The sequence below is a fragment of the Petromyzon marinus genome, chromosome 38 (genome assembly GCF_048934315.1).
Source record: "Petromyzon marinus isolate PM22_M1 ecotype Great Lakes invasive population chromosome 38, UKy_Petmar_22M1.pri1.0, whole genome shotgun sequence".
Taxonomy (NCBI): domain Eukaryota; kingdom Metazoa; phylum Chordata; class Hyperoartia; order Petromyzontiformes; family Petromyzontidae; genus Petromyzon; species Petromyzon marinus.
In genome coordinates, this window is record NC_133704.1 from 5,458,379 (window position 1) to 5,484,213 (window position 25,835).

Here is a 25,835-nt window from a genome sequence, read left to right on the forward strand (position 1 = left end):
GAACCGGCCACACCTGGAGAAACTGCCCCAACAAGAAAAGCGGGAACGCCGCTCCTGCCGTGCCACCCGCACCGGCGCGTGAGGAGCAGCGGCAGCAACAGCAACCGGTGCAGCAACAGCAGCGGCAGCAGGAGCAGCCGCGACAGCAGCAACAGCGGCACCAGCAGCAACAGGAGCAGCAGCAGCAGTACCAGGAGCAGCAACAGGAGCAGCTGCAGTGGCAGCAGCGACAGCAGCAGACAACCCGCGTCGACCCGCCGGACCCGGCGTCCGGCTGCGGCTTGCCGGCCCCTGGGGACGACGCCGTTGGCTCTACCGAGGTCCGGAGAAAAAAAAAACGCAAGGCCAAGGACGACTCTGCAGCGGGGGATCGCACCGGCGCTCCCTCGAAGCGGACGGCGGGCGCCGGCAGAGCTGCGGCAGCGGTGAGCGTCGACGCCGAGGCGGAGCCGCAGGAGGAGGAGATGGACCTCGGCGGCGGCTGCCTCGACTCGTCGGACGACGACGAGGGTCCGGAACAATCGCCGGATCCGGACCAGGCTCCAGCCGCACCAACGATGGAGGGAGGGTGCCCGGTGCTGACACACCCCCCCCCCCCCCCGTCGCGCGACGAGGCAACAACAACGACGACGACGACGGCGGTGATGACGACCGCGGGGCGGGCGGATGAGAGCCGCCCTGGATCGAGCGACACCCCAGCCCCGAGTGGGTTGGCAGGGGAGACGGAGACCAAGGGCTGTGCCACGGACGTGGTCGTCGACGACGACGACGACGAAGACGGGTACGTGGTCGACGACGGCGACGGCGGTCGCAGCTGCGCCAGCGACTGGAGTTACGCGTCGGTCAAGCAGGGGAAGGAGGTCCCTGCGGGGAAGATCCTCGCCTTCCTCCGGGAAAACTTTGGGAAGAGGGTGAAACCCCTGCAAACGTTCCCCGACGTCCCGGCCTTCCTGGCGACGGCGAATAAGATCAGCCGGAACCCAGATGCGTTCGGGTGCATCTCAGAAGAGCGCCACCGCTGATGGTCGCAGGCCTCCACCCCCCCCCACCCCTCGCCGAGCAGCGTAGCCCGTACTGGCGGTTAAATATACAGCTTTTGGAAAATAGTGAATTCCAGGCGGCCTTTAGGGCCTTCTGGAAGATATGGGTGAAGAGGAAGGACCGTTTTACCTCCCTCCAGCAGTGGTGGGACAACGCCAAGGCCCAAATAGGGGTGTTGTGTCGGAGATTTTTGAGCCAGCACGCCGCGGCCAGGCGGGAGGAGGAGGAGAGGCTGCGGGCCCAGGTGCTGGTGGTGGAGGCGGAGCTGGGCCACCACCAGACCGCCGCGGGCCACCGTGAGCTCCGCGAACAGCAACAGCTGCTGCGAGCCGTTTCCGACCGGGACGCCTACAGGGGCTTCGTCGAACGGAAGATGCACCTCCTACACCACCTGGATGCACCGACGAGACTCTTTTTCAGGCAGAGGACCAAGCCGGTCACGAGGAATGCAATTGTGATGCCGCCGCCACGGAGCCGATCGGCGGGCGGCCCACCTGCGATCTCGCCGCGGCGAGGCCGACATTGCTCCACCCCACCACCTCCCCACCCCCCCCCCCCCCCCCACCGGAACACACACGCACGCACTCCCCCCCACCATTAGAGCGCGTGGGGAGACACCCTGGCCGACAGGTTTTCACCGAGAAGCCCTCGTAAAGGGATAATCTTCACGGTTTCCTGCAGCCAGGGAATTGGACGGTCTCCCCCGACGCTAACACCCACCGCGGCGCCGTGACTTTGGTTGTAATTACATGGTCACGACGGGGCTGCCGAGCCACCGCGGGTAGACAGCACACACAACACACACGGGTCAGCAGGCAGGTAGGAGGGCAGAGCCACGAGCGGCGGGAAAGCAGGGTCGCCCTCTGGCTGGAGGGTCGCTGAGCAGGTAAATTTAGATGCGGACGTCGCTGAAAGCAACGGCCCGGGGGATGCTGGGGTACAGATGGGCCTACCGATTGGCGGGTGATCCCAGCGAGCTGATTGGCCCGCGAGTCGGCACCAGGTAGCCCCTTTGATGTAGAAAGAATAAAGCGGGTCAGGGCGAAGGAAAAAGGTTCTCTGGCTACTCGAGTCAACCCCAGGCCCGTCAACTCCCGAGTCCAGCCGCGCGAACGTCCGTGGGACGTATCGACGCGCCGCGAGGACCAGACAGCAGTGACGACGAACCGTGAGTAAGAGAGAGAGAGAGGGAGTTGGGACTTAGCTTAAGAGCAAAACCGGAGAGGGTAAAGGGGAGAAGGACAGGTAGAGTGTAGTGCCGACTATCGAGAGATAGATCGGTCCTGCCCCGCTGATCCCGACTGACTCGGTTAAATAAGGGCTCGCCGACGCGGTGGAATAAATCGTCGGCGGTTACATAACGGACTGGTGTGGTTATTGCGGAAGCGTGGGTGCGCTTGCTGTCGCGGTGGTCGTTACATAACAGACTGGTGTGGTGGTTTTTGCGAGGGTGTGGAAAGAGAGTGGAAGCGTGGGTTCGCTTGCTGTTCTCGGTGGTCGCCGCGTGTGTGGAGCGGCGCCGCGTGGATTGTGTGCGCTACGAACCGTCGGCTGCGGACTCCGGCGTTGCGAGCGGATACCCGTCTCGCACGCATGCCCATCGCATAGCCCTTTAAACCCGTTTAAACCAACCCCCCAAGCGTCGGAGTGAGCACGAACGACGTCGCTTACCCTCCGACCTTTGACCCCCTGTTACCCGCGTGTGATTGGTGCGTGGGACTGCGCGGGCGGGGAGCGTCGCGTTTGGGTGCCGGCGAAGCGCTAGCGGGTCCCAGGGAGGTCGAGTGGGATGCCCCACCGGCAGGAGACCCGGACTCGGGGGGGGACGGCACAGGGGGGGGAACAGGAGCGCGACGACCTTTCCCCGCCAGGGGAGGAGTGCGGCGGCGGCAGCTCCCACACTAGTGGAGAGTCTGGGAGCGTCGGTACTTCGCGGACAGGGTCGCAGGCAGGGGAGATCCCGGGGGCCGGCGACCCTAACAATATGGTGTCAGAAGCGGTACGAACCCCCGCGTTACCCCACGCGAAAATAAGGCATATATTCACTGGCCGGGGTACACCTTCGTGGAGAGCATTTGCCCGCAACGTCCTAGGGGCTAAGGAAATTAATGGGTGGACGGACGCGCAGACGCTACGTCAACTTAATATGAATCTGGATGGGCGGGCAGCCGATTTTGTGGAAGCCCTACCCACAAGCGCGCAGACACAGCTAGAGGAACTGATGCGCCGACTTGATCTGCGCTTCGGTACGCGCGATGAGGAGGAGGCAAAAGCGGCCTTAGAGGCACGCCGTCGCCAACCCGGCGAGGACCTGCGCGATTATGCCGAGGATGTGCGTGAGCTAACAAAGATCGCACGCCCGAGGCACACCACGGAAGCGATTGAGGAGCTGGCCACAGAGAAAATCCAGCGATACTTAATGCGCACGGCGTGGTGGCAGCCAGACGTGAACTGTACGCGCCTCTCCTTTGATGCCCTTGTCGAGCGCGCGCGCAAATGTGAAAGAATTTCTAGCGAACGCGCACAGCTCCGAGGACTGGGACGGGAGCGCACCATCGCAAGTCTGTCCACCGAGGAGGAAGAGGAGGAACAGGAGCTCACCAGGATGGTAGGGGGTCAGGAAAGGGGGCCTCCGGTATCCCGCGAGACCACCCCGGGATGGGTAGCGGGGATACAGGCGGGCATCGGGGGGATCGACAACAACGTAACCCAAGTACGGGCACATATGACTACGCTGCAGACTACGGTAGAGACGATTCAGACCGAGTTGGGAGGGCTAGCTGGGAGGGTAGCCCGACTAGAAGCAGAGTCTGGGCAGCGGCGCACGGGGGGGAGAGGGAGCGGGCAGGGTGCCCACTATGGAGCCGCCACCCCCCCCCGGGCGTGTTATATGTGCGGCCGTCAGGGGCATCTCATGAGAGACTGCCCACAGATCGCCCGCGCTAGATATACCGAAGGGTTAAACGCCAACGCCCCCTAGAGAGTGGACCACCTAGGGGTGCAATCACCGAGGTCCCGAAACAAAACGACGATAATAATAATGGTAAGCAAGTGACACCCACACAGGTCACGGCCACAACACCCAAGGACGCGGTGAGGACGGGCGACTGGCTACGGGAGCTGGTGGCAGGAATCACGGGGGCCACGTCACTGGTGGAAGGACAGGTGAACGGGCAGCGCACCCGGATCCTACTGGACACGGGGGCCGTGGCCTCACTCGTGAGCGCCGCGCACTGCAGCGTGCTCGGGGTTGACGTGAGCCGCCTGCCGGCCCCGGATTGCGCGCTGCACACAGCGAGCGGAGCCGGGATGGGGTTGCTGGGAAGGATCTCCCTCGAGGTCCGTCTCGGAAACCAGGTGTGCACTCAGGAGTTCTACGTCTCGAGTGTGCTGTGCCACGAGTGTATCGCAGGTACCGACCTCCTGGAAAAGCTGGGGCTCAACGTGCAGCCCCGACAGCGGTGCGCCACCGTGGAAGGCAGCGGGGAACGGATTCCATTCCTGGGACGGGAGCCGAATCGCCCCCGCTTCACACCTGTGGCCGCTACCCTGACGACGGCCGTCACCATCGGGCCGCTCGCCGAGATGCTGGTACCTGTGGCGACACCCTCCACCGACCCCGCGCACCGACCATCGGGGGAGGTAATGCTAACTCCTCACCCGGAGTTGGCAAAACGATACGGGGTTGTGGGGTCAGCCACGTTGGTAAACGCCGATGGGGGCCGATTGTTCATGCGTGTGTTTAACCCCCACGGCACCCCAGCAATACTACGACGGCGCACCACAGTAGCCACCGTGCACCCCCTACACGCGCGCCACTCCAGCGACTCGGTATTCGCACTCTGGGCGGAGGACCCCGGTCGCCCCGAGGACCAACAAGACCTGGCCTGGCGAGTCGGCCCGACTCCCCACGCCGAGGTCGTCCCCCTTCTTGACGCGGTACACGTACCTTGGGCAGAGTTACCCAAGGGGGAGGCCGATCAGCTACGCGGGTTACTGCGGGAGTACGCCGACGTGTTCAGCGAACACGATTCAGACGTGGGTCGCACAGATCTCGTTAAGCACCAAATCGACACCGGGGCCGCCCGACCCATAAAACTCCCCGCGTACCGCGTGGGCGCACCCGAACGCGCTCAGATCAAAGAGGCGGTCAGGGACATGCTCCGCGATAACATAATTTAGCCCTCGGCGAGCCCCTGGTCTGCCCCGGTGGTGCTAGTAACAAAAAAGGACGGGTCAACCCGGTTTTGCGTCGATTACCGCAAACTAAACGCAGTCACCCTCGGCGACGCCTTCCCCATACCGCGCATCGACGACACCTTTGACAGCCTCGCCGGAGCGCGGTATTTTTCCACCCTCGATCTCGCGTCCGGGTACTGGCAGGTGGAGATGACGGAGGAGGATCGGCCAAAAACCGCATTCACCACCCCGATGGGGCTATTCGAGTTTCGAGTACTCCCGTTCGGGCTCACCAACGCGCCCGCGACGTTCCAGCGGCTGATGGAGTTGGTGATGCGGGGCTTGCAGTGGGAGCAATGCCTGATTTACCTGGATGATGTGATCGTGTTCAGTAGATCTCTGTCTGAGCACTGGTCCAGGTTACGGGAGGTGTTCCAGCGACTGCGAGCGGCTCATCTCAAGCTCAAGCCGCGTAAGTGTTACATCGCACAGCGCGAGGTGGGGTACCTCGGACATCGCGTCAGCGAGGCGGGGGTGCGCACCGATCCGGACAAGGTACGCGCCGTAGTGGATTGGCCACAGCCAAGAAACCTGTCGGAGATAAGGTCATTCTTGGGGCTCGCCACCTATTACCGTCGATTTGTAAAGGGATTCAGCGAGATTGCACGCCCCCTCACCCAACTCACTTCCCCCAAGAACCCCTATCAGTGGACGGAGGCCTGCCAGACGGCCTTCACCACCCTCAAAGACCACCTCACACACACCCCCACACTGGCTTTCCCCGATTTTACCACCGACTTTATTTTGGACACCGACGCCTGCAGCAGCGGGCTGGGTGCGGTGTTGTCGCAGGTGCAGGAAGGGGTGGAACGGGTGATTGCGTACGCCAGCCGGACCCTGAGCGGGGCCGAGCTGAACTACTGTGTGACCCGTCAGGAATTGTACGCTGTGATCTTCGCGTGTAAACAGTTTCGGCCGTATTTATACGGCAGGAAATGTCGAGTGCGCACGGACCATTATGCTCTGCAGTTCCTCCTCACCTTCAAGGAACCGCGGGGGCAGATGGCCCGATGGCTGGCGCAACTGCAGGAGTACAACCTGCAGATCGAATACCGGGCGGGGCGGACGCATGCAAACGCGGACGCATTATCACGGCGACCCGCGGTGTGTGCCGAGACGAGGGCGGAGGAGGCCTGCCCGTGCTTCACGGGGGGACGTTGCCGACAGGCAACGGACCCCCGGGAACCCGCTGAACCTAACCCCCCCCCTGGCGAGAGAGAGTGCGGTATGCGCCACAGAGACCCCCACAGGTGGAGGCGCGGACCCAGTCGGCCGCCCGGCGAGCGCAGGGCCCACGACTCGGGACCCCGTGGACCACCCCGCCCCGATCGGACGGATCCAGGAGGACGTCGGCTGCGCCTTCCCGGGCCTGAGCGACGAGCAGCTGAGGCAGACCCAGCAGCGGGATCCGGATCTGGCGGCGGTGGAAGCGGCCCTGCGGGAGGGGAAAAGCACCCTACCAGGGCCCTGGAGCGGTTTGTATGCCCGGTTGTGTGTGCAGAACGGGGTGGTACGGGAGTTAACCGAGGCCGGCCAGCCGGGGTGCATCTGTGTTCCCGCCCAGGTGCGACCCCAGCTGCTACGGCTGGTACACGACCACCCGCTCGGGGGCCATGACGGGGAACGTCGCACTCGGGAGACTCTGCGTCGCCAGTATCTCTGGCCCAAATTGACGCAAGATGTGGCCGCCTGGGTACAGGGCTGCCGCGCTTGTCAGCAGTGCGGGCCGAAACCGGCACGATACCAAGTACCCCTAAGGCCGTTCCGCGTCAGTCGGACTAACCAGCTGGTCGGCATCGATCTCCAGGGGCCATTCCCACGATCCCACCGGGGCAACCGCTATATCCTCGTAGCGGTGGAATACTTCACCCGCTACCCCGTGGCGGTGGCCATCCCCGATAAAACGGCCCTGGTAGTAGCCCGGGCGTTCGTGGAGCACTATGTACTTAAGCACGGGATCCCGGAGCGAGTCCTTACCGACCAGGGTAGCGAGTTCGAGGCCGAGTTGTTTCAGGCGCTGTGCCGGGAGTTCGGGATCCAGAAAGACCGAACCACGGCGTACCACCCCCAGGCGAACGGTATGGTTGAACGTATGAATCAGACTCTGGCCGGAAAGCTCAAGCGTATGGCGGCCGCAAACCAACGGGATTGGGACGAACACCTCCCCTACGCCCTGTTCGCCTACGCCACCACGGTGCACACATCGACGGGCCAAACCCCGTTCCTAATGATGTTTGGTCGTGAGTCTCGTCTACCCGCAGACTTGCTGTTCGGCATTCCTCCACCCCAAACGGAGGAAGGGAGTCGCCCCGTGGAACATCTGATGGAGACCCTACGAGGGGTCCGGGACCGGGCCTACCCGCAAGGGGAGGCCGCGCATCGGCGACAGGAACAGAGCACCCGACCCCGCGTGGAGCCCCCCCTTTTCTTGACAGGTACCAAGGTGTGGCTACACACCCCTCGCGTCGGGGCCGGACAGGTGGGGAAGCTGACCACCTACTGGCGGGGCTCCTGGACCGTGGTACGGCAGATCTCTCCCTGGACGGTACTAATCCAGGGTGGAGAGAGGGGCCGAGAAACGGTGGTTAACGTCCGCCGCTTAAAACCATGGAGGGCAGCCCCGGCGGGGGAGAACCTCGCTGCCCGAGTACCGCGAAATCCCGGTGCCCCTGCGCCACCCGTGCTCGGGGGCCTCGCGCACTACATGGGCCCCGCCGTGCCCCCAGCCCCGAGGCGTCCCGGCCCCGCCAGAGGACGGCGGGGACGCCGCCCCTTAAACCCCGCTGCCGCGGAGTTTGTCCCCCAGCCCCCAGGTGCCGAGGGATCGGAGGAGCCACTGGAGTGGAGAAGGAGACCGCTGCAGGAAACCCCGAGGACGGAGCCACCTCCCCCGAGGCCAGCCACGAGATCCGGGCGGATCCCCCGGACCCCGCAGCGCTACCTCGTGGGCGCGGCCCAGGCGAGGTGCTCCAGTCAACCCGGGACGGGGACTGGCACCTCGGGGGGCTATGTGATGCCGCCGCCACGGAGCCGATCGGCGGGCGGCCCACCTGCGATCTCGCCGCGGCGAGGCCGACATTGCTCCACCCCACCACCTCCCCACCCCCCCCCCCCCCCCCCCCCACCGGAACACACACGCACGCACTCCCCCCCACCATTAGAGCGCGTGGGGAGACACCCTGGCCGACAGGTTTTCACCCAGAAGCCCTCGTAAAGGGATAATCTTCACGGTTTCCTGCAGCCAGGGAATTGGACGGTCTCCCCCGACGCTAACACCCACCGCGGCGCCGTGACTTTGGTTGTAATTACATGGTCACGACGGGGCTGCCGAGCCACCGCGGGTAGACAGCACACACAACACACACGGGTCAGCAGGCAGGTAGGAGGGCAGAGCCACGAGCGGCGGGAAAGCAGGGTCGCCCTCTGGCTGGAGGGTCGCTGAGCAGGTAAATTTAGATGCGGACGTCGCTGAAAGCAACGGCCCGGGGGATGCTGGGGTACAGATGGGCCTACCGATTGGCGGGTGATCCCAGCGAGCTGATTGGCCCGCGAGTCGGCACCAGGTAGCCCCTTTGATGTAGAAAGAATAAAGCGGGTCAGGGCGAAGGAAAAAGGTTCTCTGGCTACTCGAGTCAACCCCAGGCCCGTCAACTCCCGAGTCCAGCCGCGCGAACGTCCGTGGGACGTATCGACGCGCCGCGAGGACCAGACAGCAGTGACGACGAACCGTGAGTAAGAGAGAGAGAGAGGGAGTTGGGACTTAGCTTAAGAGCAAAACCGGAGAGGGTAAAGGGGAGAAGGACAGGTAGAGTGTAGTGCCGACTATCGAGAGATAGATCGGTCCTGCCCCGCTGATCCCGACTGACTCGGTTAAATAAGGGCTCGCCGACGCGGTGGAATAAATCGTCGGCGGTTACATAACGGACTGGTGTGGTTATTGCGGAAGCGTGGGTGCGCTTGCTGTCGCGGTGGTCGTTACATAACAGACTGGTGTGGTGGTTTTTGCGAGGGTGTGGAAAGAGAGTGGAAGCGTGGGTTCGCTTGCTGTTCTCGGTGGTCGCCGCGTGTGTGGAGCGGCGCCGCGTGGATTGTGTGCGCTACGAACCGTCGGCTGCGGACTCCGGCGTTGCGAGCGGATACCCGTCTCGCACGCATGCCCATCGCATAGCCCTTTAAACCCGTTTAAACCAACCCCCCAAGCGTCGGAGTGAGCACGAACGACGTCGCTTACCCTCCGACCTTTGACCCCCTGTTACCCGCGTGTGATTGGTGCGTGGGACTGCGCGGGCGGGGAGCGTCGCGTTTGGGTGCCGGCGAAGCGCTAGCGGGTCCCAGGGAGGTCGAGGGTGATGCCCCACCGGCAGGAGACCCGGACTCGGGGGGGGACGGCACAGGGGGGGGAACAGGAGCGCGACGACCTTTCCCCGCCAGGGGAGGAGTGCGGCGGCGGCAGCTCCCACACTAGTGGAGAGTCTGGGAGCGTCGGTACTTCGCGGACAGGGTCGCAGGCAGGGGAGATCCCGGGGGCCGGCGACCCTAACACAATCACCAGCCTGCAGGCGCCGAGCGTTGAGGCTTGGACGTGGGACGCGGAGGTCGCGCGACTCGTCACGGATTTTTACAGGGCGCTGCTCACAGAGGGAAGCGTCCAAGAAGATGCGCTGGAGGAGCTACTGGGCGGTGTGCCCAGGCTGACCCCTCCTGAGGCGGAGCTACTGGAGAAACTGGTGACCGCCCTGGAGCTCGAGGCCGCGATGAACAGCCTCGCCGTGAGGAAGGCCCCGGGGATAGATGGCCTCCCAACGGAATTTTACAGGACCTTCTGGGGCGAGCTCGGTCCCGCGCTCGCCGCCGTACTCTGTGCGAGCCTGAGGTCCGGGGAGTTGCCACAGAGCAGCAGGAGGGCGGTGGTAACCCTACTGCCCACGAAGGGTGACCTGCCCCAAGTGGGAAACTGGCGGCCGGTGTCCGTGCTGTGCATGGGCTATAAGATCATAGCAAAGGTGCTGTCAAACCGCCTGAAACTCGTGGCGGGGAGCGTAGTGCACCCGGACCAATCGTAATGTGTTCCCGGGAAGGCTATACAAGACAATATTGGGGCAGTGCGGGACATCATTGACCTGGCGGCCGCCCATAAGGTGGACGCCGGCCTTCTCTTTCTAGACCGAGAAGGCTTTCGACCGCGTCGGGCACAGGTACATGTACGCGGCGCTGAAAGCTTACGGAGTCGGCGGACGGTTTACGGCGCACGTGCGGCTCCTGTACACGAACATCAGTAGCCTCGTGAAGATCAATGCCAGGCTCCGCGGCCCCTTAGCCGTCACAGGGAGGGGTCCTTCAGGGGTGCCCGTTGTCTGGGCTGCTATACGCCATGTGTATAGAACCGCTCCTGCTGCGACTGAGAAAGACGCTGTCGGGTTTCAGGTTCGCGGGGTCAGGCGACGCGCCGGTCACGCTCTCGACGTACGCTGACGATGTGTGCGTGGTGGTGACCAACGCACAAGACGTGGAGGCGGTCCGCGACGCGGTCCGTCTCTACGAGAGAGCCTCCTCCGCGAGGGTAAACTGGGAGAAATGCGAGGCGCTGAGCCTGAAGCCGCAGGGCACAGTGAGCGCCCTGGCGCTCCCCCCTGGACGGGTGGTCTGGGGCGGGGAGGGCGCGCGCTATCTGGGGGTACGCCTGGGCGACCCGGCCACAGTCAGTAAGAATTCGGAAGAGGTTGAGATGAAAGTAGGTGCGACGCTGGCAGCATGGTCTAGGTTCGCCCAGGGAATGTCGTACAGGGGGCGGGTCTTGGTGGTCAACAATTTGGCGGCGGCGATGATTTGGCACAAAGCCAAGGTCCTACAATCCCCGGCAGGACTGATGAACAGGGTTCAGAGGGCGTTCACCTCCTTCACGTGGCACGGGAGGCACTGGCAGAAGCCGGGGGTCCTCTGTTTGCCGGTGGAGGAGGGAGGACAGGGCCTCGTGAACGTCGCGAGTAGGGTGATGACGTTCCGTATTCAATACGCACAACGTCTGCTGTACGGAGCGGGGGAGCGGCCCTGGCAGCCCCTGGCCCTCGCCCTGCTGAGGCAGGCCGGGCAGCTGGGGTACGGCCGGGAACTTTTCTTAACCGACCCCGGGCTCGTCCACCAGGCCCCGCTGCCCGCGTATCATCGCAGCGTCCTTTGACGCGTGGCGCGGCCTCGAACGGCAGAGACTCCCTGCGGGCGACGTTGCGGCCCTCTTGGCGGGGGAGCCACTGTTCGCGAACCCCCCTCTTCCCGGACATCAGCAGAGAGCGCACCCTGGCCCTGCGTTTCACGGCCGGGGGTATGAAGACGGTCGGCGACCTGCTGGCTCCCGGGCGACGGGCGTGGAAGACGGCACTGGACGTCTCCGAGGCGGCCGGGCTCCGCGCCGTGCTCGCCGGTGCGAAGGTGCTCAAGGGAGTCCTGCGGGCGACGCGGAGGCTCGGGGTGCGGTTGGGGGACACGGACGGTGGGGAGAGTCCCCCTTTCCCCCCCCGCTGGCGTTCTCCCCCCGGGCACCCCGCTGACCGCAACGACGCCGGGCGATTGCTGCAGGTCAGACACTGCAGGGACGTGCCGCTCGATGGGGCGCGTAAGGACCGCGTCTACGCCGCCTGCCTTAAATCGCTGCTCCGCGGGGAGCTGGACGAGCTGCCGGACACTCGGTGGCGAGAGCATTTTTCAGAGATGAGCAGCACGGCCCCCCAGTGGCGGGACTTGTATCGCCCCCCCCCCCCCAATTCCAGACTTTACCGTCGGGCGTGCGGGTCCGCCGGATCCCGCCGGGGACCCCGGACGAGTGTGTGTTCTGTGGACGGAAGGAGGACCTCGTGCACCGGTACCTCCGATGCGCGAGGCTGGTGCCACTGTTTCGTTTCGTCGCGTCGGCGTTTGGGAAGCTGGGCGCCCCGCTCCAAGAGTCTGTGTGTTCGTGTACGGGGTGACGGGGGTGGCGGGCGCCCAGCGCGACGTCGCGAACTTCGTCAGCGCCCAGGCGAAGCTGGCGATTTGTACCACACGGAAACGGAGGCTGGAGGGTGGCGGCAGTGGCGCAGGGGCGCTGGCGGTGACGCAGGCCCCGGTGAAAGCGCGCCTCGGGCTCGAGTTTGCGTACCACAGCCACACCGGGGCCGAGTTCCTCGCGTGGTGGGGACGCGCAAGGGACGCCCTGCGCAGGGTACAGCGGAACGCGTTGGTGTCTGCGTTTGACCCCCCCCCCGGGCTCGCCCCCCCTCCCCCGCCCCCCCCTACAACCCCCCCTCGACCCCCCCTCCCTTGACTCCCGACCACCCCCCCCCCCCCACGAGCCTGGCGCGGATGACGCTCGATCGTGTGCGTCGGTTGTGAAGGGGTTTTTTGTTTTCTTCTTGACGCTGGATGCTGCAGGTGACGGCGTGTGTGCCGCCTCCCAGTGTCGGTCTCTTTTCCCCATCACCGTTGCTGCCTGGATCATGATCGTTCCACTGCAATAGCAGGTGGAAGCCTGAATCAAGGCAGTCAAAAGTCAAAGTCTCTGTCTCTCTCTCTCTCTGTGTCTCTCTCTGCTCGGGTCTCTCCGCAAGAGCCGGGACGAACGAGCTCTCGACATAGCGACCAGCGTGCGCGTGTGTACGTGTGTGTGTGTGTACGTGTGTGTGTGTGTGTACGTGTGTGTGTGTACGTGTGTGTGTACGTGTGTGTGTGTACGTGTGTGTGTGTACGTGTGTGTGTGTACGTGTGTGTGTACGTGTGTGTGTACGTGTGTGTGTGTACGTATGTGTGTGTACGTGTGTGTGTACGTGTGTGTGTGTGCGTACGTGTGTGTGTGTGTACGTGTGTGTGTGTGTACGTGTGTGTGTGTACGTGTGTGTGTACGTGTGTGTGTGTGTGTGTACGTGTGTGTGTGTGTGTACGTGTGTGTACGTGTGTGTACGTGTGTGTGTGTACGTGTGTGTATGTTTGTGTGTGTGTACATGTGTGTTCGTTTGTGTGTGTGTGAACGTGTGCGTGTGTGCGTGTGTGCGTGCGGGGGGGGGGAGCGGTAGTGTAGCGGTTAGCGCGCAGCTCTACGAACCTGGCGACCCGGGTTCGATTCCCGCTCACGGCAACAACCTTTCCTGGGCCCTCCCCTAGGTTGACTCAGCCTCAAATGAGTATCTGGTGCGGTGTGTAAACATCGCCACTAGGAAGGCAAAGGCAGCCGGGTGTGGTGCTGGCAGTACCACAACCCGCTTGTGCACCGTTCTGACCTTCAATGGTGCTTGCTAATAGCACTTTTCCCAACAGTCTGTTAAACTCTATATGGGGGATGTTTGTCTTTGTGTGTGTGTTGCATCTGTCAATTGTGTTAGTATGATGATACCGTCATTGTCATTATCAGCACAATATAAAATGTGCATGATCATCAGCAGCAACAGTATCATCACGCATTTGCTTAGTTGCATAATTAGCATGTATTATTGCATGCATCTGCACCATCACAATCAACACGCATTTATTTGCGCCATAATCATCATCACCATCTTCATCAGCATCACCACCAACGACAAAGATCCCCCGCATAGCCTTAACAGACTGTTGGGGCAAGTGCTGGGGGGTGGGTGGCCAACACCACGCCCGGCCGCTTTTGTCTCCCTAGTGTCGATGTTTACACACCGCGCTAGGTATCCATTTGAGGCTGAGTCGATCTAGGGGAGGCCCAGGAAAGGTTCAGATAATTGTCACCGGTGTTGGCCGCGAGCGGGAATCGAACTCGCATCGCCGAGTTCGTAGCGCAGCGCGCGAACCGCTCCACTACCGCTTCCGACACCACCATTAACCACCATCATCATCATCACAATAATAATCATCAGGAGCAGGAGCAGCAACACGCTCGGCTCTTTAATGCGGGAAGGTCAGAAACTGCGAGCGTGTGTCTCTCTGCACCTCCCATCAAGAGACGGAGCCTTAAACGGCGCTGATGTCAGAGGAGCTAAAACGAATTTGACATTTTCACCCAGTAGATAATGCGTTCCGCAGTCGAGCTATTATCAATCCCTAGCATTCTCTCTCGCGTTCTCTCTCTCTCCCCCGCTCCTCTCTCCCTACCACCCCCCTCCCTCTCTCTCTAGTGAAGACTGTGCGATTGAGCGTGACTCACTGGGAGGGAGCACACACACAGTCACACACACAGTCACACACAAAAGATCCCCCGTATAGCCTTAACATACTGTAGGGGCAAGTGCTGTTAGCGAGCACCTATGAAGGCCGCAACGATACACGAGGGGGTGGGTGCCCAGCACCACGCCCGACCGCCTTTGTCTTCCCAGTGGCGATGTTTACACACCGCACCAGGTTCTCATTTGAGGCTGAGTCGACTTAGGGGAGGCCCAGGACCGGTTCAGACAATCGTCACTGGTGTTGGCCGTGAGCGTGAATCGAACCCGGGTCGCCGGTTTCAATGCGCAGCGCACTAACCGCTACACTACGGCTCCCCGCTACACACACAGGCACACACACACAGACACACACACAGTCACACACACAGACACACACACAGTCACACACACAGACTCACACAAAAACCGCTGCGCTTTTGCTGACCTATTTAGTCATGTGGAAAGATAAATGCGCGGTCCCTGCAATTACCGGCATCCTTAGCCACTCGGAGATAATAAGTCAAAGTGTTTACATCATCAACATCATCGTCATCCGCCTCATAGAGCGCATTGTACATAAAGAGCCTCCTCACAACGCACGTGTACTCACGAGAATAACAGTGGAACATTTTTTTTTTAAATGTGGTTCCTGGGTAGTAAGTGGTATTTCCTAATTTCTTATGCCTCAAAAGTACACAAAATGGATATTATTCCCCACAAACTTTGCTTTTGTGACCAGGACATGACTTCTTTTTCAATTTACCTATTTTCCAGAACATTCCAGATAGATTCAGTGCTGAGTAAACTTGGAGTAACTTCTAGAACATTCTAGAACTTTCCAGTAATATAAATAGTAGTATAAATACAGGGGCCTTAAGCCCACCAATTCAGTTTAGTTCCAGCGGCCTAAGTGGATACATATCTGCATATTTCTGAAATGGCATCAAGAGGCGGCATGCATCCGGCAGACGCATTTTGCTCTGTCTGCGGCCAACGTATCATGACAAGAGTGAAAAAGTACTCTGTGAAAGCATCTGCTAAGATGTGTGAGGCCTACAAGGCATATTTCGGCATGCCTGTCGGGGATCAAGACAAACCCAGGGCACCTCATTTCACCTGCGAGCAATGCAAAAAAACTCTGAAAGGTAAGATGGACAATTGTTGCTCGGAATTTTACGTTATAAAATTAGTGAAATTTGTTAAAATTGTAAAAGTTTGTAATTCTAAAATGTTTTACAATTTTTAATGTCATTGAAAACATATATCATATATGAAAAAATGTTGCGAGAATCTCTTACACTTTAGTCATGGGTGAAGTAAATTTATTTTTTGTAGGATGGTACAGAGGGGAAAAGAGAGCCATGAAGTTCGCTATCCCAATAATTTCTCGGGAACCCACTGACCACTCAAGCAACTGCTACTTCTGCATGGTGGACCCTTACAAACGTCGGACTAGCAAGAATGCACCTGCTATCACGTATCCGGACCTTCCTTCATCCATCGCCCCGGTGCCACACTGCCATGAGCTCCCCGTTCCCGCTCCTCCGGAGAGAAAGCAGCCGTCTTTAGAAGAGAGCAGCAAGTCAGAGAGCGAGAAAGACGTAGATCCAGATGACTATTTCAGTGGTGGAGCTGAGGAGAGAAACCCATACTACCCCAACCAAATAGACCTCAACGACTTGATCAGATATCTTGGTCTCACCAAGTCCAATGCCGAGTCTCGGCTCAAGCAGTGTAACTTGTTGGATGAAAGTGTGCAAGTCGCAGATCAGATGAAGCGTCACCAACCTTTCAACAGCTTCTCCACCCGTCAAGATGAAAACTGCTTCTGCCACAATGTGACCAGTCTGTTCGAGGCAATCCTGAATCGCCTGTAACCAAAATGAGTGGCGCCTCTTCATTGACAGCTCATCCAGGAGCCTCAAAGCCGTGCTGCTCCATAATGATAACAAGTACCCGTCTCTTCCCCTGGCTCACTCGGTGCACCTCAAAAAGAATTACAACAGCATCAAGACCTTGCTGGACGCCTTGAAGTATGATGAGTACGGTTGGGAGGTCATCGGAGACTTCAAAATGGTGGCATTCCTGATGGGTCTCCAAGGCGGTTTTACCAAGTTTCCCTGGTATCTTTGCCTTTGGGACAGCAGGGACACCAAGGCGCACTACCACAGGCGGGACTGGCTACAGCGGACCGAGTTCTCTGCAGGGAGGAACAACGTCAAGTGGGAGCCACTGGTGGACTCCCGGAAGGTGCTGATGCCACCACTGCACATCAAATTGGGCCTTATGAAACCATTTGTCAGCGCTGTAGATAAGGAATCGGCAGCCTTCAAGTACCTTCAAGACTTCTTCCCTAAGCTGTCACAGGCAAAGGTCAAAGCCATTGTCTTTATCGGACCACAGATGAAGAAGATCCTGGAGTGCAATTAATACACCAAGAAGCTCACTAGTAAGGAGAAAGAAGCTTGGAACAGCTTTGTCGCAGTGGTTCGTGGCTTCCTGGGCAATCACAAGGTCGAAAACTATGTGGAGCTGGTTGAGACTCTGATGAAGAATTACGGCATAATGGGCTGTTGGATGTCCCTCAAAGTCCATATCCTTGATGCTCATCTTGATAGATTAAAGAAGAACATCGGAGCGTACTCGGAGGAGCAAGGCGAGCGCATTCACCAGGATATGCTGCACTTTGAATGCCGCTACCAAGGACAGTATAACGAGAACATAATGGGAGACTACATTTGAGGGCTGATTCGTGAAAGTGGTTTAAAGTATAATCGTAAATATCGAAAAACTACTCACTTCTAAATCTATTGTAGGCATTTTTGCATTACTTTAGTATAAATACATGTTCATTTTGATTCATATGTAGTTTTTTTCTGACTTTATGTGAACGAAAAGACACAAATTCGCCCGTTTGCGCATTGAAAATAGGCAAATTTAAAAATATCAGTGTCCTGGTCACAAAAGCAAAGTTTGTGTGGAATAACAGACATTTTCTATACTTTTTAGGCATAAGCAATTAAGAAATAGCACTTACTACCCAGGAGCAAAAATTGTGCTCCATAGTGTAATCATTGTAACAATAAATAATGTAGCTGAAATATGAAAGCGCTGCCCTGAAAGTGCCCGCTGCCACCACTGTTCGGCGTAAGTGCGTCTACACTCGACGAAGGAACACTCGTGATGCCCAATCGGGAGAGGGTATTTTTGTTTTTGGTCTACTCTTCCACGCTTGCAAGACGTCTTGGCAGAGGCACGAGTTACCCACACTTTACCCCACCAAACACGACCTGTCGATCGATCCATTCATAGACTGATTCATTGAACCAGCGACCTCTGGCTTACATTATGAACCAGATTATATGTTCGATTCCTGGCCACGGCTTACTGGTGACAAGTGTTATCCGAACTCGTCCTGGGTCTCCCCTAGGTCGACTTAGCCTCGAATGAGCGCCCGATGTGGTGTGTGAAAGCATCGGCGTTGGGGAGACAAAGGCGGCCGGGTATGGTTCTGGCAGTACCACCACCCGACTCGTGCGACGTTCAGGTCTTCATCGGTGCTCGCTAACAGCACTTGCCCCAACAGTTTGTTAAATGCTATACGGGGGAGTTTTGCCTTTGTGTGTGTTGTCTCTGGAATAGAACCTCGACCCAAGGGCAGAACCATGGCTCGTGCTCCCTCTATCTCATCGGAGCCCCGGATCGATGGATGTCTATGGACGTCTATGGGTCTCTCGCCTGCGAAAGTCTAGGAGTCTCTCTATTCTCTGTGCAAAGACATCCATCATCTACGTATCGTACGTCTACGTGCCTCTCGTCTGTGCAATTCTATAAAAATGCTAAACTAATATTTTGCTAGCACTGTACCGCGATTTCAACTGCCAGTCTGTGGATCGGTAGCTAAGTCGACGTACATGGGGGTCTCTTGGTCTGCCCAAGTCTGCGGGGTTCTATGCAACTCTATGGCTCTGTACGCAATGCTATGGGTCTCATCGATGCAAGTCTGTGGATCAACTAAACCCGCAGGGATCGTGAGCGCGATCCGACTCACAAAATTCAAATCTGTCCCTGGGTTTCCCGGCTGACGGCGGTGACGTCGATGAAGTCACCAAGCGATGATGATGGTGATGATGATTATTATTTGGTGATGCAGCATTGGCAGAGTAGGTGCGCATGCACACGGCTAACACAGTTGACGTGTGCCATGAAGCAGAGACATTGTTACAAACGTCGACTCTTTGTGCCCGACATATAAATCTTCGACGAATGAGTCCCTGTGTGTGTTTTGTGTGTGTGTGTTCTCTTTTTTACTCTGAATTTGACCCCCTACTAGGCCGAGCGGCGTTCCGTGACCACGTGGAGGGGGAGATTCGTACGCCGACAATGACAATGAGGTGGTGGTGGAGGGGGGGGGGGGTGGGGGTTGCGTGGGGGACAGGCCCCCGGGGGGAGGGTTGGCCGATCTGGGTCATTACAATGTACAATCTTAAAAGCATATTCTTTGGGTCTTTCGATAAAGCCACGTAGAGATAAAAAAAGAATACAAATAATACAAATACTAACAATATCACTAAGTTTCGATCGCAACACAAGTAATCGTCATCAGGTGAAAAATATAGCGGGAGAGCTGCTGAGGCAGGAAAAAAATCAATGCCTCGGCAGCTCTCCCGCAATATTTTTCACCTGATGGCGATTGCTTGTGTTGCGATCGGAACGTTGTGATATTGTTATTATTTTTTATTATTTTTTTTTATTATTTTTTCTCTATAAGTGGCTTTACCGAAAGACCCAAACAATATGAATTCCTGCTGGAGGGGGAAACCCCTCCAGCAATGAAAAATGATAGAGGAGTTGTTTGTAAGTAAGGAGTTGTTAGTTAGAGAGGAGTTGTTAGTAAGTAAGGAGTTGTTAGTTAGAGAGGAGTTGTTTGTAAGTAAGGAGTTGTTAGTTAGAGAGGAGTTGTTAGTAAGTAAGGAGTTGTTAGTAAGTAAGGAGTTGTTAGTAAGTAAGGAGTTGTTAGTTAGAGAGGAGTTGTTTGTAAGTAAGGAGTTGTTAGTTAGAGAGGAGTTGTTAGTAAGTAAGGAGTTGTTAGTTAGAGAGGAGTTGTTAGTAAGTAAGGAGTTGTTAGTTAGAGAGGAGTTGTTTGTAAGTAAGGAGTTGTTAGTTAGAGAGGAGTTGTTAGTAAGTAAGGACTTGTCCCTTGCTTTTTTATTGGACGCGTGTGCGGCGATGGCACAGCCATCGATCGAGGGTTTGAATTCGAACCCCGTTGTGTGATCGGCATCGCCTCTCGCTGAAGGTGTTGATGCCTTCAGGGAAGTCGTGTACGCAACTGCGCACAATTATGTGAGTCACTTAAAACTGCTTTGCCGTTACTTATTGCCAATTATGGACTCAGACTATTGTCCTATCATCTCATAGAGTCCCTGGCACATAATGAAATGCTACACAGTGGCAGTGGGGGGGTCGCAAAATGCCGATTTATTACTAATAAACCCCATTGATCCGATCTAAATTAGGGATTTCGATCGGATCATTGGGGGGGGGGGGGGGGCACGTGCCACCCCCCCCCCACCCCACTGGCTCCGCCAGTGCTGCAGTCACGAAAGCTTTAAGTCAAGATTTCATCTTAAATGCTTTAACCTCCTCTTGCCCCACCCAATCCTTCACCTCCCCCCCCTCTCTCGTCCCCGACGCTGACGTTATTACTTGTGGGCGTGGTCTCGGGCCGGGGCATTCACGCGCGTTTCGCACCGTGAGTCGCGAGTCTGTGGCCACGTCCTTGAGCGGTCAATTTCCGCGTCTCTAGCGCACACAGTACCTTGTGCTGGGTGTGTGTGTGGGTATGTTGGTGGCTGTGTGTGTGTGTGGTTACGTGGGTGGGTGGCTGTGTGTGTGGGTATGTTGGTGGCTGTGTTTGGGTGGCTGTGTATGTGTGGGTGGCTGTGTGTGAATCAGTCGAGCGGCAATATCTTTTCATCGGTTGATTAACGCTGTGTGGACGCTACCTGGTCTGTCGCTCCGCACTAAGCTTCAGGTCTTCTCGGCCCTTAATGGAACATCTTCGCCGGTTAGAAACATTTAGGCTAGCCTGCCTACGATCCATCCTGGGTTTAACCAGGCTGGATTGTGTGAGGAGCTCACAAATCCTTGATAGATCTGGGCAAGGTCCCATCGGTGAGCTCCTCCGGCAGGCAAGGCTGCGTTGGCTGGGTCATGTAGCCCGCATGCCCAGCCACCGCATGCCGAAACAGCTTTTGTTCGGCCGGATCGAGGGGGCTAAACGGGCGCGGCACGGGCTACAGAAGAGATGGAGTGATGTGGTACTGGAGGACGTGGAGCTGAGTGGACTTGCCGATGACTGGTACCAGCGGTGTCAAGATCCGCCTCTGTGGAGGAGGCTCGTGAAGGACGCTACTGGGCAGTTGGAGGCAGTTGCCCTCCAACAACAACGGAGGGCGGAGGAGCGACGCTCACAACAACGAGCGGAGCGCCGGGTGGCTAAAGCACAGCAGGTTGGCACAGTAGGGGGCACAGGTGGTGCATCAGCCAGTCATCTCAATCAGTCGACCCGTGGCACCTGGGTCTGCCCCGTGACCTCCTGCCAGCAGGCGTTCGACACTTCACGTGGCCTCAAGGTGCACATGGCCTGGCACAAGCGTCGTCACCGCCACATAGTGGCGAATGGCGGTTGTTATTGTTGTTGGCTGTGTGTGTGTGGTTGGCTGTGTGTGTGTGGTTGGCTGTGTGAGTGTGGGTGGCTGTATGTGTGTGGGTGGCTGTGTGTGGCTGTGTGTGTGTGGTTGGCTGTGTGTGTGTGGGTGGCTGTGTGTGTGGCTGTGTATTTTAGTCCGGCAAAACAACCCTCTACCTCCTCGCGGTGCCGGAAGGGCAACTCTGTCGTGGACAGTGCTGTGGGGGGAGGTCCAATTTTTATTGGCTCCTTCCCTCATGGCATATGTGTCCACCACAGGGGCTAAACGGGGGCTCTGGACGGGTGCGAGGGGCTGGTAACCCCTCCACCTTCAATTAATTACCACTAAACCACGAGTTAAACTGAAATATGTAACTAATAAGCTTGTGCCGGAGGCCCCGGGGGGCCAGGCGTCTATGACGTCTCCTGGCCAAACCCCAATTGGCGGAGCTAGGAGATTGAACATCTACCCTCGGGGCTCCTCCAGAAACAACGAAAATCCACTACGGGTGGCCACGTGGAATGTTTGAACGCTCACTGCGGAGGAGAGGCTGCCACTCCTCTGTCGGTTAGAAATATTTAGGCTGGCCTGCCTACGATCCATTCTGGGTTTAACCAGACTGGATTGTGTGAGGAGCTCACAAATACTTGAAAGATCTGGGCAAGGTCCCATCGGTGAGCACCTCCGGCGGAAAAGGCTGCGATGGCTGGGTCATGTAGCCCACATGCCCAGCCACCGCATGCCGAAACAGCTTTTGTTCGGCCGGATCGAGGGGGCTAAGCGGGCGTGGCACGGGCTAGAGAAGAGATGGAGTGATGTGGTACAGGAGGACGTGGAGCTGAGTGGACTTGCCGATGACTGGTACCAGCGGTGTCAAGATCGGCCTCTGTGGAGGAGGCTCGTGAAGGACGCTACTGGGCAGTTGGAGTCAGTCGCCCTAAAACAACAACGGAGGGCAGAGGAGCGACGCTCAGAACAACGAGCGGAGCGCCGGGTGGCTGAAGCACAGCAGGTTGGCACAGTAAGGGGCACAGGTGGTGCATCAGCCAGTCATCTCAGTCAGTCGACCCATGGCACCTGGGTCTGCCCCGGGACCTCCTGCCAGCAGGCGTTCGACACTTCACGTGGCCTCAAGGTGCACATGGCCTGGCACAAGCGTCGTGGTGACGTCACCGCCACTTAGTGGCGAATGGCGGTTGTTGTGTATTTTGGTGGCTGTGCGTGTGTGGGTGGCTGTGTGTGTGTGGCTGTCTATTTTGGTGGTTGTGTGTGTGTGGTTTGCTGTGTGTGTGTGGTTGGCTGTGTGTGTGTGGGTGGCTGTGTGTGTTTATTTTGGTGGTTGTGTGTGTGTGTGGTTTGCTGTGTGTGTGTGGTTGGCTGTGTGTGTGTGGGTGGCCGTGTATGTGTGGTTGGCTGTGTCTGTGTATTTTGGTGGTTGTGTGTGTGCGGTTGGCTGTGTGTGTGTGGTTGGCTGTGTCTATGTATTTTGGTGGTTGTGTGTGTGTGGGTGGCTGTGTGTGTGTGGTTGGCTGTGTTTGTGTGGGTGGCTGTGTGTGTGTGGCTGTGTATTTTGGTGGCTGTGTGTGGGTGGCTGTGTGTGTGTGGTTGGCTGTGTGTGGCTGTGTATTTTGGTGGCTGTGTGTGTGTGGGTGGCTGTGTGTGTATTTTGGTGGTTGTGTGTGTGTGGTTGGCTGTGTCTGTGTGATTGGCTGTGTGTGTGTGGGTGGCTGTGTGTGTGTGGCTGTGTATTTTGGTGGCTGTGTGTGTGGGTGGCTGTGTGTGTGTGGCTGTGTGTGTGTGGGTGGCTGTGTGTGTGTGGCTGTGTATTTTGGTGGTTGTGTGTGTGTGGTTGGCTGTGTGTGTGTGGTTGGCTGTGTGTGTGTGGGTGGCTGTGTGTGTGTGTATTTTGGTGGCTGTGTGCGTGTGGGTGGCTGTGTGTGTGTGGCTGTGTATTTTGGTGGCTGTGTGTGTGGTTGGCTGTGTGTGTGGGTGGCTGTGTATTTGGTGGCTGTGTGTGTGGTTGGCTGTGTGTGTGTGGTTGGCTGTGTGTGTGTGGGTGGCTGTGTATTTTGGTTGGCTGTGTGTGTGTGGTTGGCTGTGCGTGTGGGTGGCTGTGTATTTTGGTGGCTGTGCGTGTGTGGTTGGCTGTGTGTGTGTCGGACGTGGCAGATAGAGAGGGGAGCCGCAGTTCAACGGTTAGCGCTACGCTGCACTACGAACCCGGCCACTCGAGTTCGATTCCTGCTCACGGTCAACACCAGTGAAGGTTATCTGAACCGGCCCTGGGCCTCCCCTAGGTAGACTCAACCTCAAATGAGTACCCGGTGCGGTGTGTAAAACCATCGCCACTGGGGAGACAAAACCCCCCACGTGTCCCATACCGACCTTCATAGGTGTTCGCTAACACTATACGGGAACTGTGTATTTGTGTATTTGTGTGTGCGTGTGGCTCTGTGTGCCTGTGGCCTCAAAAGTGCGCCGAGCCTGGAGCATGCGCCGTGGCGACGTCACCGCCACTTAGTGGCGAACGGCGAATGTTGTTGTTGTTGTCTCTCCCTTAGGTCGACTCAGCCTCGTGTCAAGGCTAACACGGAGCTCTCTTTGCCTTCGTTCAGAACTCCGTACCCACGTGCGGTGTGTGCCGTGCTGCGTGTTTGTGTGAGCTGCTTGTTGAGTGAGTGTTGTGTTGAATTGGGGGGGGGGGGTGGATGGGGTGAGGGGGTGGGTTGGGTTGGGAGGAGAGTCAGGCTTGGCAGGACTTGTAACAAAACCACGCTACTCCTGCAGCCGTCACGTAACGCGATGCAGCAGTGAGCGCTGCGACAGCCGAGTAATTAGTTATAGGTCCACGCTCGGGTCTGTATCGACAGAGCTGTCACTGGGAGATGGGAGAGAGGGGGAGCGGTGCGGGGGGGGGACAGCGAGGGGGAGGAGGGGGGAGGAGGAGAGAGGCAAGAGAATTTAGCAACGGAGGTGTTGCGTGCACACGTGTGTGTGTGGGCACCCGGGTTCGATTCCCGCTCAAGGCCACCAGGACGAGTGACGATTATCTGAACCGGTCCTGGGCCTCCCCTAGGTCGACTCAGCCTCAAATGGGTAACTGGTACGGCCGGGCGTGGTGTTGGCCCCACCCCTCTCGTGTGCCGTCCCGGCCTTCATGAGGTGCTCGCCAACAGCACTTGCCAAAATAGTCTGTTAAGGCTACACAGGGGATCTTTGTCTTTTGTGTGTGTGTGTTCACGAGTCTCCGTGTGTGTACGTGTGTTTGTGTGGGGACCGGTTCATCGGTGTTGATCGTAAGCCGGTATCGAACTCGGGTAGCCGGGTTCGTAGCGCCTGGTGTACAGGAATTCGTGGGTTCGATTCTCAACCCTGACTCCTGCTGTATATTTGAATTTAGCGTCTCTCTTCCACGCGACCGCGTGGATTTTTCTCCGGGTGCGTTCAAATTATTTGGCTGCTAAATACATGTCCAGGTGATAATCCCGCTTCGTCGAGTTATCACTTGCGATAGCCAGGCATTTTTTGTTTTGTATTCTACGTGGTAAAATACGCAACAACAACAAAAAAAACAATTAGTTTAGTTTTAAGTTCAAATCGCTCGCCCCAATTAAATCCCCCCCAAAAAACCGTGCCTGGTTACACACGCCAGATAGGAATCATGGGGGACGCTCGACTGTCTGTCGCCAATACAGAACAAGCGCGGGCGTGTCCGTGACTCGGAGATAACATCGATCGCCAATCGCATTGCAGCATGGGTGGCGGTGGTGTGGCAGTCAGTTGACCCACGTGTACCCCGCTGCTACACTGAGTGGGGCACAGGAAAGCGGGGGGAAGGGGTTGGCCGTCGATGGGCCGCGGAGAGTTGAAGGGGGAAGTGCAGAAAGAGAGGGAGGTGGGGGGGGGTTAAAGGGACATTGCGACACGGGATGGGGGCTGTGGCCAGGTGACTCTCTTTCTCTCTTTTTCTTTTGCGATCAGAGGAAACAAGAAAATGCTCGATGTAGTCGGCACTTTGCTTCGTTCATCATTTCGGGTTTTTTTATGCTTTGCTTTATGTAACACCCCCCCCCCCCCTCTTTTTTTAATGAAAGATTTCACGAAAGATTTCACGAAAGATTTCACGCTGTGTTCTCCTCCTTCTTACCCCTTCCCTCTCTCTCTCTCTACCCCCCCCCCCCTCTCTATCCCCTCTTTCCCTACTCTATGTCTATGTTCCCCCTGTTTTCTATGTAATATTTTTAATGTTTTTTTTTTTTACTACGACAAGCGCTGTATCTGCACCCAGCCCTCTTCGCAGTCCTACGGCCTCCGACGGTAGCTCAGATCTGCATGCAGAGCTCTCTACCAGAGTGTTGGTCTTCATTCCAGGAGGTCGGCAAACCCGCAGCTCCTACGCCGCATGCGGCTCTTGAAGCACTGCGTTGCGGTTATTGAAATATTTAGCTGCTTTGCCGAATTCGCTGAAAGAATGTCTCTTTTCGATTAAAAGCTTTCGTGACTGCAAGGATTCATCTTCTTTGGTTCTTTCGGTAAAGTCACGTAGAATGAGAATACAATAATAAAGTAAAATAACACAATAAAATTCTCACGACGTTTCGGCCACAACACAAGTGGCCTTCTTCAGGTGTAAGGAACAAACCTTGTGTTGTGGCCGAAACGTCGTGAGAATTTTATCGTGTTATTTTATTATTTTATTCTCATTCTACGTGACTTTACCGAAAGA

The 25,835-nt window shown here is 57.6% G+C and overlaps 1 protein-coding gene across 1 annotated transcript in view; it reads right to left on the reverse strand.

Moving 5' to 3' along the window:
* LOC116950319 (uncharacterized) overlaps window positions 1-1,000 on the reverse strand; it is a 5,223-nt gene extending 4,223 nt beyond the window's left edge. Inside the window, exons 1-2 of the mRNA XM_032968043.2 lie at window positions 929-1,000; window positions 377-826 (exon numbers count right to left, since the gene is read on the reverse strand). Of these exons, the coding sequence (XP_032823934.1) occupies window positions 377-826; window positions 929-1,000 (522 nt within the window). The remainder of the gene's footprint in view (window positions 1-376; window positions 827-928) is intronic.
* Between the last annotated feature and the right edge of the window lie 24,835 nt (window positions 1,001-25,835).